The sequence below is a fragment of the Carcharodon carcharias genome, chromosome 2 (assembly GCF_017639515.1).
Source record: "Carcharodon carcharias isolate sCarCar2 chromosome 2, sCarCar2.pri, whole genome shotgun sequence".
NCBI classification, from domain to species: Eukaryota; Metazoa; Chordata; class Chondrichthyes; order Lamniformes; family Lamnidae; genus Carcharodon; species Carcharodon carcharias.
Window position 1 is genome coordinate 236187651 of NC_054468.1, and position 13022 is coordinate 236200672.

The 13022-nt window shown below is 46.1% G+C and overlaps 1 protein-coding gene across 5 annotated transcripts in view; it reads right to left on the reverse strand.

Moving 5' to 3' along the window:
• Positions 1 to 13022, reverse strand: part of ptk2ba (protein tyrosine kinase 2 beta, a) — a 225795-nt gene that overhangs the window by 89337 nt on the left and 123436 nt on the right. For all 5 annotated transcript variants that reach the window (XM_041174678.1, XM_041174712.1, XM_041174692.1 and 2 more), the window contains 4 exons: positions 10576 to 10638; positions 9903 to 9957; positions 4000 to 4140; positions 1095 to 1166 (listed from right to left, as the gene is read on the reverse strand). In XM_041174678.1, coding sequence (XP_041030612.1) covers positions 1095 to 1166; positions 4000 to 4140; positions 9903 to 9957; positions 10576 to 10638 — 331 coding nt within the window. The remainder of the gene's footprint in view (positions 1 to 1094; positions 1167 to 3999; positions 4141 to 9902; positions 9958 to 10575; positions 10639 to 13022) is intronic.

Below are 13022 nucleotides of genomic sequence, written 5' to 3' on the forward strand. Positions count from 1 at the left end.
ATGGATGAGGATTTCAGCAGCTGATGTTTGAGTTGCTGTTTTTGTGGTCAAAGGCTTTTCGCCAATTCCCTCCCACTTCACGTTTATTACAGTCTCTAATCAAATGTCTTCTGGAAGTCCATGTACAGAGGAATTCTCCAGTCTCTCATTTAATGTCTCACACAAAATGTTCAGTTCTTTTTGTTAAAGCATCAATTTAAAAACAAACTTGGTGAGATTTTATAACAAACCTTCTGTTTCTCAGTCACTCAGTTTCTGCTATTCTCTGTCGTTCACTTTTGGGGCTGGGTTTTCCTGAATCAGTCGGAGGGGACAGAGGTGGCACTGTAAATAATTCGCTGTTCATGATGCCTGTGCTGGATTCCACCTGTGTGTTCCTGAGGGTAGGGGGAGAGCGGGCGGGGGTCTGGGGAACTGAAGTCACCCACATCACGTTGAGATCATAAGGGGGCTCACTAAGGACTCACCATCTTTCGTCCTGAGATTTTCATGGGGACAGTCGGCTGTGAGATCTCCGGGAAGCTGACCAGCAGCAACAAAAGCAGGACCCCTGAGCTGGAGCACTGAAACATGTAACCGCTCGGACAAAAAAAATCTGCTCGGGTGCAATGCAATTTTAATAACCAACCTTTCCCCGCATTATCCCAGGCCTCAGCTCTCCATTGGCTCTGTCTCTTTGAGGATGAAGTTTCTCTAGGCTGGAATGTGGCCCTGGAGTCCCAATTTCCACCCCCCCCACACACACAACCCACCACTGCCCCAAACCACTCATTGGACAGCAGACCCGTCTCTAGGGTCATTAAGACAAACCCAGTGAAAATCTCACCTCCCAACAGAGGCTGGAATTCAATCTGGGATCAGCCTCGCCTCCTGATGCCATCAAATGGGAAACTCCAGCCCCCAATTCCTGCTAATCCTGGTCTCTGTCACTCACTTCCAGTCTCTGTTACTCTGTGTAGCTCAGTCCAAGTCTGTTATTCTGTGTGTCTCACTCCTTTTGCTTTGTCTTTCTCGTCCCCTGACAATCTCACTCATGTGAACGTTTGGCCTGTTTTTATGACTCTGAATGTAATGATTCGGTCTGGTGTACTCACTCCATCTTTATTGGTCACTTGGCCAATTCCATAGCTTCCAATGACCAGGTCCACTGTTATTGTCCACCCTTGCTGAAAGACAAAGAGTAGAATAATCACTCGGGGCTCTGCACAGCGGGACACAGCAACTGCATTGAGCAAGTATTTCAAATAAAAGATTTTCATAAATTTTCACACTCTCATGGGGTTGTAAGTAGAAGAGTTGGAGTACTAGAAGACATCAGTGTGGAGAGCAGAGAACAGGATGAAAATCTATCATAACTCTAAAGTCAAAGGGCACTACAAACTTTCTGAAATGCTGAGAGGGAGAGAGGTGTGAGGGTGGGAGAAGGAGAGGGAGTGAAGTAGGGGTTGAGGTAGAGGGAGGGGGAGTGAAGCAGGGGTTGAGGGAGAGGGAGGGGGAGTGAAGGAGGGGTTGAGGTAGAGGGGGAGTGAAGGAGGGGTTGAGGTAGAGGGAGGGGGAGTGAAAGAGAGGAGAGGCAGAGGGAGGTAGGAAGATGGAGTGAGGGAGAGGCAGGAAAGGGATAGGAAGGGAAAGAGGGAAAGGGCTAGTGAGAAGATGAGGGAGAGAGTGACTGAGGAGGCGGGGGAGCAGGTGAGTAAGGGGGGGAGGCCAAAGGTGAGGGAGGGTGAGGGTGAGGGTAAGGGCAAGACCACAAGACATAGAAGCAGAAGTAGGCCATTCAGCCCATTGAGTCTGCTCCACCATTCAATGAGATCATGGCTGATCTGATAATCCCCAACTGCACTTTCCTGCCTTTTCCCCATAACCCTTGATTCCCTTTCTGATTAAAAATCTGTCTAACTCAGCCTTGAATATATTTAACGACCCAACCTCTACAGCCCTCTGCGGTAAAGAATTCCACAGATTCACTACCCTCTGAGAGAAGAAATTCCTCCTCATCTCTGTTTTATATGGGTGACCCCTTACTCTGAGATTATGCCCTCTGGTCCTAGACTCTCCCTCAAGGGGAAACAACCTCTCAGCATCTACCCTGTCAAGCCCCCTAAGAATCTTATATATTTCAATAAGGTCACCTCTCATTTTTCTAAACTCCAATGAATACAGGCCCAACCTACTCAACCTCTCCCCATAAGAAAACCCCTCCATACCCGGGATCGACCTAGTGAACCTTCTCTGGACTGCCTCCAATGCCAGTATATCTTTCCTTAGATAAGGGGACCAAAACTGTTCACAGTATTCTAGGCCAATAAAAACAAAAAATGCTGGAAAAGATCAGCAGGTCTGACAGCATCTGTGGAGAGATAAACAGAGTTAACGTTTTGAGTCTGTATGACTCTTCAGTGCCCTGAAGAAGGGTCATATGGACTCAAAACGTTAACTCTGTCTTTCTCTCCACAGATGCTGTCAGACCTGCTGGGTTTTTCCAGCATTTTTTGTTTTTATTTCAGATTTCCAGCATCCGGAGTGTTTTGCCTTTATCACAGTATTCTAGGTGTGGTCTAACTAGTTCCTTGTATAGTTTTAGCAAGATTTCCCTATTTTTATACTCCATTCCCTTTGAAATAAAGGCCAACATTCCATTTGCCTCCCTTATTTCCTGTTGAACTTGTCTGTTAGCTTTTTGAGATTCATGCACAATGACCCCCAAATCCCTCTGTGTGCAGCTTTCTGCAGTCTTTCGCCATATAAATAATATTCAGCTCCTCTATTCTTCCTGCCAAAGTGCATAACCTCACGTTTTCCCACATTATATTCCATCTGCCACTTTTTTGCCCACTCACTTAACCTGTCTATATCCCTCTGTAGACTCCTGGTGTCATCCTCAACACTTGCCTTCCCACCTATTTTTGTATCATCTGCAAACTTCCCTCATCTAAGCCATTGATATATATTGTAAATAATTAAGGCCCCAGCACTGATCCCTGTGACGCTCCATTAGTTACAGGTTGCTGTCCTGAAAATGCCCCCCCCTATCCCAACTCCCTGTCATATATTAGTTAGCCACTACCCCAGAACCATGTGCTCTTATCTTATTAAGTAGCCTTACATGTGGCACCTTATTGAACGTCTTTTGAAAATCCAAATATATCACATCTACTGGTTCCCCTTATCTATCCTGCTAGTTACCTCCTCAAAGAATTCTGATAAATTTGTCAAACATGATTTCCCCTTCATGAAGCTGTGTTGATTCCACTTGATTGAGGGTGGGGACGAGGGCATAGGCGGGGGTGGGGGCAAGGGAGTGTGCGAGGGACAAGGTGAGGGAGTGGGAGGCAATTGTTGATGGAGGGAGAGGGTGAGGGACGGAGTGAGTGAGGGATGTATCCCTGAATTTGAGCGAGTCAGCTCTCGAAGCTGGTTTAGGTTTCACCTGACTTGCTTTTGACATCACAATGTTGCTTGGGTAGGAATTGGTTAAATTATCAGTTTACCACATTTATCAATCTTTGTCCACTGCCTGAACTGAAGAAAGCCTTGGCAAGGGAGGCTAGAAGTCAAAGAGGGGGATATTGGTCTTGGCAAGGTGGGAGGGTGGGGGTGAAGGGAGCACTCTAAGGGTGGGGTGGAATCATTTCTGTTTCACATATACTCCAGCACATTGTCTTTCTGAAACGCAAAAGGCAAATTCACCCCCAAACTGTTGATATTTTTAAACAGAAAATCTCATCCCAAATGGTTGGTGTGATACTGAGCATACCAAGAACAGAATTCCTGCTTCCAAAGCTGCCCTGTGAATGAGCTGTACCATCAGCTTTGGTATGATACCCAGTGTGAGGAGGAGAGATGAGAGGAGCAAGATTGGGAGGTTTAAAAAAAAATGTGGTAATATTTATCAAAATTGTAACCACTGAAAGCTGCTCTTATTGCCATAAAGTGACAGTACAAAGGGAACTTTAGATAAATAGCCCTTACACATCAGCAAAATTAAAATGGACTTACACCCAGTTCACATGAGTAATGTTCTTGCTCAAAATTGGTGACACTACGAAGGATTTCAAAAAACTTGCAGATACATTCATCTTCCTTCATATGACCAAACTGGAAGAAGTTTTGCTGGATTAATTTACGTAATTGTTTGGGCTGTGAAGAGGAGGAAAGAGAAGAGTGAGATTATTTCTGATTTCAATAATTAATAAATCAAACAGCAATCTCACCATATTTTACAGCTAGATATTAAAGTTCAAAAATCCTTGACTGGTCATTTGGAATATTGAAAACAAGAGTACTGTTTCTCTATTTTTCTACATCAGTCTTGGCTCCGTGTGAAGGAGTGCTGCATTGTTAAAGGTGTTGTCTTTTAGACGAGATGTCAAACCGAGGCCCCGCCTGCCCTCTCAGATTGACATGAAAGATCCCATCACATTATTTCAAAGACAACCAGGTGGTTCTCCATGGTGTCCTGGACAACACTCATCCCTCAACCAACATGACCAGACACCTATTACTGGCCACGTATGTGTGTGGGCACCCTTCCATCTATGAGAGCAGATGATCACACAGAAAACAATCCATTTCGGCGAGAGGGCTCTGCCACAAACTCTGCACATGAAGCCACCAAGTAACATTGTAGGTTGCTGTTTTCAGCATTGGTGACTGTGGATAAGCCACCGTAGCCACTGGTTATCATGGTGTGCGTCTGCCTACAGGAGCTGTCGCCATTTCCCTCTTTTGCCAGCTAGGGACTCCCAGGTGTGATAGCCGGTGTTTAGGGCCTGGATGTCACACCTGCTAGTGTCCTTGAAGCGGAGCCTTGGGCACCTCGATGGGCATCTGGCTCCGGGTACCTTACCAAACAGAAATCCCTTGGGTATGTGGCCATCTTCCATACTGTAGACATGCCACTTATTACATTGCTGTTTGCACAAATCAGTTGCTGCATTTCCAACATTACACATCAAAAGTACTTCGTTATCTGTGAACCGCTCTGGGATGTCCTGAAGCTCTGAGGTAAATGCAGTTGCTTTTTTTTTTATTTTTACAGTTTCTTCTGCCTCTTTGCAGCTGCACCTTGGCTGCAGTTTTGGCACAGAAGCTGACAGGTAGCAGGATGAGAACAGACAGATAACGGAAAGACTGCCCACACAATAACCTGGGCTTTTCATCAGTCTGGGAATGATGGGAAATTACTGAAGCAGAGATGAATACCATGCCGGGTCAGGTGGTAAAGGAGCCAATCGAGGGAAAGGAGGTAGGTTCGACATGCCAAAGAAAGGCGACACTCAGTAGTGAGGATATGCGCATTTACGTGTGAAAATCCTAGGGTAGGACATGCGTGTAGATAAGGCTGAAGCATTTGCTACAATCTTCAGCCAGAAATGCCAAGTGCTGGAGGTCCCCAGCATCACAGATGTCAGTCTTCAGCCAGTTTGATTCACTCCAAGTGATATCAAGAAATGGCTGGAGGCACTGGATACTGCAAAGACTATGGGCCCTGACAATATTCCAGCAATAGTACTGATGACTTGTGCTCCAGAACTTGCCGTGCCCCTAGCCAAGCTGTTCCAGTACAGCTACAACACTGGCATCTACCCGGCTATGTGGAAAATTATCCAGATATGTCCTGTACACAAAAAGCAGGACAAATCCAACCCGGCCAATTACCGCCCCAACAGTCTACTCTCAATCATCTGTAAAGTAATGGAAGGAGTCATCAAGCGGCACTTGCTTAGCAATAACCTGCTCACTGACACTCAGTTTGGGTTCCGCCAGGGCCACTCAGTTCCTGAATGCATTACAGCCTTGGTTCCAACATGGACAAAAGAGTAGAACTCGAGGTGAGGTGAGAGAGACTGCCCTTCACATCAAGGCAGCATTTAACCAAGTGTGACATCATGGAGCCCCAGCAAAGCTAAAGTCAATGGGAATCAGTTGGTGAGCTGCCTTCCTGAACCGCTGCAGCCCATGTGGTGTAGGTATACCCACAGTGCTGTTAGGGAGGGAGTTCCAGGATTTTGACCCAGTGACAGTGAAGGAACGGCGATATATTTCCAAGTCAGGATGGTGAGTGACTTGGAGGGGAACTTCCAGGTGGTGGTGTTCCCATCTATCTGCTGCCCTTGTCCTAGATGGTAGTGGTCATGGGTTTGGAAAGTGCCGTCTAAGAAACCTTGGTGAATTCCTTCAGTGCATCTTGTAGATGGTACACACTGCTGCTACTGTGTGTCGGTGGTGGAGGGAGTGAATGTTTGTGGATGTGGTGCCAATCAAGTGGCTGCTTTGTCCTGGATGGTGTCAAACTTCTTGAGTGTTGTAGGAACCGCACTCATCCAGCGAAGTGGTAAGTATTCCATCACATTCCTGACTTGTGCCACAACCATCTTCCTTTGTGTTAGGTATGACTCCAACCAGTGGAGAGTTTTCTCCCTGATTCCCATTGACTCCAGTTTTGCTAGGACTCCTTGATGCCACACTCGGTCAAATGCTGCCTTGATGTCAAGGGCTGGTTCTACCTGTTAAACCTACTTCACTTGTAAATTCTTTTCTTTGTTAAAGGAAAAAGTAGTTATTGAACCTCTCAGCATTGACTATTTTTGAAACTACTCAAGTAAAAGGAAAACTTCCATTTCTTACTAACAATCCTTGAAAGGGAATGATTTACAGGGCCACAGGGAAAGAGCAAGGGATTGGGATTAATTGGATGGTTCTGTCACAGAGTTAGCACGGACACAATGGGATGAATGGCTACATTTGGTGCTGGAACATTCTCTGATATTTTGTGCATTCTCCACTTCCTACACTGCACCATTGGTGGCTGCCTTCAGTTCCTGAACCAACATTCCATCACCACATCCCTCCCCTCGCCATCTCTTTTAAACTTCTCTGGAAAAGCCATTTTGTTTAAACATCCCTCCCGACAGCTGCTTTATCTGGGATGGTCTTTTTTTTATATCTGAAGATGCTTCTGTGAAGCAACTGAGGCCATATTCTCATTGTTAAAGAAGCTAAATAAATACCAAGTTGTTGGCATCATTTGCAGGAATAATGAACTTTGCTTTGTGTTAATGATATGTGCATTCCATAATCAACAGTTGATTTCAGGAATCAACTGATCGGAAAAGAAATATCCTAAAGTGAGCAAGAATATAGCTGAAAACATGGAGCATGGGACAGCACAGGGACAGGGGATAAGCACAGGGATAGGGGATAAGCACAGGGATAGGGGGACAGCACAGGGATAGGGGATAAGCACAGGGATAGGGGATAAGCACAGGGATAGGGGATAAGCACAGGGATAGGGGATAAGCACAGGGATAGGGGATAAGCACAGGGATAGGGGATAAGCACAGGGATAGGGGATAAGCACAGGGATAGGGGATAAGCACAGGGATAGGGGATAAGCACAGGGATAGGGGGACAGCACAGGGATAGGGGGACAGCACAGGGATAGGGGGGCAGCACAGGGATAGGGGGGCAGCACAGGGATAGGGGATAAGCACAGGGATAGGGGATAAGCACAGGGATAGGGGATAAGCACAGGGATAGGGGATAAGCACAGGGATAGGGGATAAGCACAGGGATAGGGGGACAGCACAGGGATAGGGGGACAGCACAGGGATAGGGGATAAGCACAGGGATAGGGGGCAGCACAGGGATAGGGGGACAGCACAGGGATAGGGGGGCAGCACAGGGAGAGCGGATAAGCACAGGGATAGGGGATAAGCACAGGGATAGGGGATAAGCACATGGATAGGGGGACAGCACAGGGATAGGGGATAAGCACAGGGATAGGGGATAAGCACAGGGATAGGGGATAAGCACAGGGATACGGGATAAGCACAGGATAGGGGATAAGCACAGGATAGGGGATAAGCACAGGATAGGGGATAAGCACAGGGATAGGGATAAGCACAGGGATAGGGTATAAGCACAGGATAGGGGATAAGCACAGGGATAGGGGATAAGCACAGGGATAGGGGATAAGCACAGGGATAGGGGATAAGCACAGAGATGGGGGATAAGCACAGGGATAGGGGACAGCACAGGGATAGGGGATAAGCACAGGGATAGGGGATAAGCACAGGATAGGGGATAAGCACAGGGATAGGGGATAAACACAGGGATAGGGGATAAGCACAGGGATAGGGGACAGCACAGGGATAGCGGATAAGCACAGGGATACGGGATAAGCACAGGGATAGGGGATAAGCACAGGATAGGGGATAAGCACAGGGATAGGGGATACGCACAGGGATAGGGGGGCAGCACAGGGATAGGGGATAAGCACAGGGATAGGGGATAAGCACAGGGATAGGGGATAAGCACAGGGATAGGGGATAAGCACAGGGATAGGGGATAAGCACAGGGATAGGGGATAAGCACAGGATAGGGGATAAGCACAGGGATAGGGGATAAGCACAGGATAGGGGATAAGCACAGGATAGGGGATAAGCACAGGGATAGGGGATAAGCACAGGGATAGGGGATAAGCACAGGATAGGGGATAAGCACAGGGATAGGGGATAAGCACAGGGATAGGGGATAAGCACAGGGATAGGGGATAAGCACAGGGATAGGGGATAAGCACAGGATAGGGGATAAGCACAGGGATAGGGAATAAGCACAGGGATAGGGGATAAGCACAGGATAGGGGATAAGCACAGGGATAGGGGATAAGCAGAGGATAGGGGATAAGCACAGGGATAGGGGATAAGCACAGGGATAGGGGATAAGCACAGGGATAGGGGATAAGCACAGGGATAGGGGATAAGCACAGGGATAGGGGATAAGCACAGGATGCTAAGGGACAGGGCACAACACAGGACAGCACTGGACAGGGGACAGAATTGGACAGGACAGCATGGAACATAACACATTACTTTCCAATGGTTAGATTTTTGGAGAATTAAATTCAGCATCATCAAACCAGGCAACCAAACAGACACAGCGAGCAGCTAAGCTGATTAAACACCCGGCAACATACAATATATCTTGGCGCTACAACTCTGAGATTTCGGCATTGACATCAGCCGATATATGAAAGCTGGGAGCTGTCCACAAACATTGCCTGGAAGGAATTCTGGCAAAATGAAACATCAAGTGGAAGTTTGTAGAATGAAACAGCTACAATCCCAACATCATCTTCTCAGGGGCAATTAGGGATGGGCAACAAATGCTGGCCCTAATGATACCCACATCAAAAGCAGCCACTGAGACTGACCATCTGTTGAAGGCAGGTTTGTTCCAGAGTTTAAAACAGTAGGCAGGTAAAACTAACAGATGTACAACATCAAAGCACAAGGAGGCAATTCAGCCCCTTCAGCTGATCTGTGACCTAACTCCACATGTTATATCAATCCCTAGCCAGTTGAAATATGAAACTAGACACTAATACCTTTCTTGACAATAGGTTTTTTCCCAGAATGCAGCTTTAAATACAGCTGCTTCCTACGTGTCACCTGAGTGTCCCAGCAGTCTCTCTTTATAAGTGCTTCATTAAACAATGCCCTTTGCCTGTGTATCTCAACGTTATAATTAACATACCATTTACGCCATTTTCCCCACAATACATTTGGTTTACAAAAATCTATCAATCTCAGATTTAAAATTAACAATTGATCTGGCATCAATTGCCATTTGTGGAGGAGAATTCCGATCGTCTACCCCACTTTGTGTGTAGAACTGTTTCCTAATTTCACCCCTGAAAAGCCTGGCTCGGAATTTTAACCTCCACCCCCTCGTCCAAGACTCCCCAAACCAACAGAAATGGTTTCTCTCTATTTACTCTCTCTGACCCCTTAACATCTTGAAACGTTCAATCAAATAACCCCTTAGCTAAGTAATCATACTAGAGTAACCCAATAATGAATTCATGTTGAAAGATGTGAACACAGGGCGATCCTTACCTTCATACTTTCCTGCAACTGTTTAGGGAAGAACAAATCGAGACCAACTTCCTTCCTTCAAAGTAAAAGACAAATACCTCAGAGAAGGTGGTGTCATCACGTCAGAGGAGTCAAATCAATTGACAAGCACAGGTTTACACAGGGGGAATAACAGATCAAAGGAACAGATATCAAACCATTGGAATAAAGGAGCCAGAATGGCAGCAGACCCAGAGAGGTGTGAAACAAGAAATGGGACCAGGACCCAGACTCTGCTGGTATCCTCATAACATCCCGACCAGAACCCAGACTCTGCTGTTTTCCTCATAACATGTGGACCAAACTCTGCTGGTATCCCAATAACATACGGACCAGACTCTGCTGGTATCCCCATAACATCGGACCAAACTCTGCTAGTATCCCGATAACATACGGACCAGACTCTGCTGATACACCAGTTAGAATCATGTAGGAGCTACATTCTAGTGAAAGGAGAATCAAAACTTTGTGATTGAAGTAGTTCAATGAAATCACAATCTTGACTGGATGTCCAGCTCACATCCTCTCGGAGAGCAGACATCCAGATTTTACTCACGGGTAGAGATAAACTGAGATCTTACACAAAGTCCAATCTGCCTGATAAACACACTTCAGCACAACATTCAAACAGAAAACCCAACAGTAAGAAACTTACTCCAGCAACTCAAAATTGGATTTCTTCTCCAGAGCCTTTGGGGGCATGTCCTTGTAAAATCTCCTGATGGGAAACATGATACAACATCAATACAGAACAACTCTACTCCCATAATCATCACACCATCAACACTTCGAAAATAATAGTCATGTGGTGAATTTAAGCAGATTTTATAGCAAAACTGCCTGTCGCATCCAATAGTATGAGGGAGCTGGATTAACATCAGTAGAAATACTGTCAGTAACACAGGGCGCTGGGGGGTGAGGGGTTACTGAGTGACAGTGAGAGGAGCTGGATTAACATCAGTAGAGATATAGCCAGTAACACAGGGCGCTGGGGGGAGAGGGGTTACTGAGTGACAGTGTGAGGGGTCTGGATTAACATCAGTAGAGATACAGTCAGTAACACAGGGCGCTGGGGGGAGAGGGGTTACTGAGTGACAGTGTGAGGGAGCTGGATTAGATTGTCCCAGTCCAGTTTTGCTGTAACTCAGTGAAACAAATATTTCTTGTAACTGTGTCATTCCTCTTCTTCCAGACTTTTATCCTGCTATAAACTTGGATTCATCCAAAACTTGTGCCAAGTCCTATTCCTCTATCACCCCTCAGCTCACTGACCCAGTAAAGCAAAGTGTTAATTTTAAACTTCTCACCCTTGCTTTCAACTCCCTCCATGGCCTCACCCCTCTGTATCTCTGTAATCTCCTTCAGCCCCACATCTCTCTGAGATTCATCATTTCCATTTATAATTTTTCAAGATCAGGACTATTATCTCAGCAGGTCATGCCTGGCTTAACTTGGACTGTTGGAGGAATGCAGTATCTGTCTGTGGTGCCAATACAACTGAAGCTGATGCAGATTCTATGCTTCTCTCGTTCTGGCTCCTTCTTGCATCCGCAATCTTAATCACTCCGCCATTGGCGGCCGTGTCTTTAGCTGCCTGGGCCCTAACACTAGTCCCTCCCTGAACCTCTCCAGTTCGCTTTCCTCCCTTAGGACCTGCCCTTAAACTCGATCACTTTGAACCAGCCTGTCCCTGTTATCTCCTGACGTGACTCAGTGCCATACTTTGTTTTATAATGCAACTGCAAAGCACCTTGGGGTGTTCCATTATGTTAAAGGCGCTATATAAATATAAGATGTTGTTGCTGTTGCTAATTGGACCTGTTTAATGTGGATCTTTGCTGAATGACTGTCCGGAAGATGGTTCGAAGTTGGTGCTTACGGGTAACCGGACTGAGATCGCTGAATGTTCATAAAAACCAGGGAAACCATAACGCTTTATATGTGAAAATTGAAAGGAAAATTATATTTTTAATTAAAAAACAAGGCTCCTGATTATAAGAATCTTACTCGTGTCACAGCATCGCTGACCCATATCAGCCAATCAAAGGTGGCTGGAATAATGACCGGGCGATGAAGTTGGAGTCCAGCAGCAGAGTGTTCTTGGCTAGTCAATCGCTAACACAACGTACAACAGTTAATAGAATAGAAAAGATGTCCTGAGCTAAAGGAAGCTGCGAGTCCCCATTGACAGTTTATTTCACATGACCTGATAACGAGCTGTTTCCCTCCTGGGCTCCTGTTACAGGGAGGTGGCATCAGACTGGGTTCTGTTATAACCTCACTCAATGCTGCTTAACTTCCTTGTGGAAGACACAGCGATGTTTTTCCCATTTTTACTCAGCGATTTTAATTTTCTTCTTGCTCCTTAAGAGCGTTCCTCATCACCAGCCTTTCTTCAGTCAGCTGAGTGAGACTGCAAACTCCTAGATCCCAAAGACGCTGTTTCCATCAGAAACTAAAGCCTTACTGATCAGCGAGTCAGGAACACTGCGATCAAACGGACTCCCCATCCAGTCTGAAAGGAATCTCTCTGTTTCAGGGCTTTGCAGCTTCACAGTGAATTATTGTCGATGTGTTGTTTATGTTACCCGACCTGGGACAATCAGGACCTTCTTTTCTGCAAATTTACTTTGTATCCCTTTCCTTAATCTTCCAGGCCACCAACTTTCTGATACCAAGAGATCTGGAGTGAGCAAGGCTGTCACCAGGTGACCTTTAGACCTACGCAGTCAACAGTTTGTTTCGATTCTCCATCCCTATGTACAGCAGAGCCCATGGGAACAGGGTGAGGCCATTCTGCCCCTCGAGACTGTTCTGCCATTTAATCAGATCATGGCTAATCTGTGACCTAAACTCTATTCTCCTGCCTTTACTATACATCCCTTACTCCCATACCTGACAGAAGTCTACATCGGTCTTGAAATTTCACTTGACCCCCATTGGCCATGAAGGGTTTTGGGGAGAGAGTTCCAGATTCCCACTGTTTTCCGAGTGAAGAAATGCTTTCTGATTGAGCTCCTGTAAGACCCGGCACGAATTTTAAAATGATGCTCCCACCAGAGGAAACACGTTCTCTGCATCAACTCAGTTGAATTCTTTTAC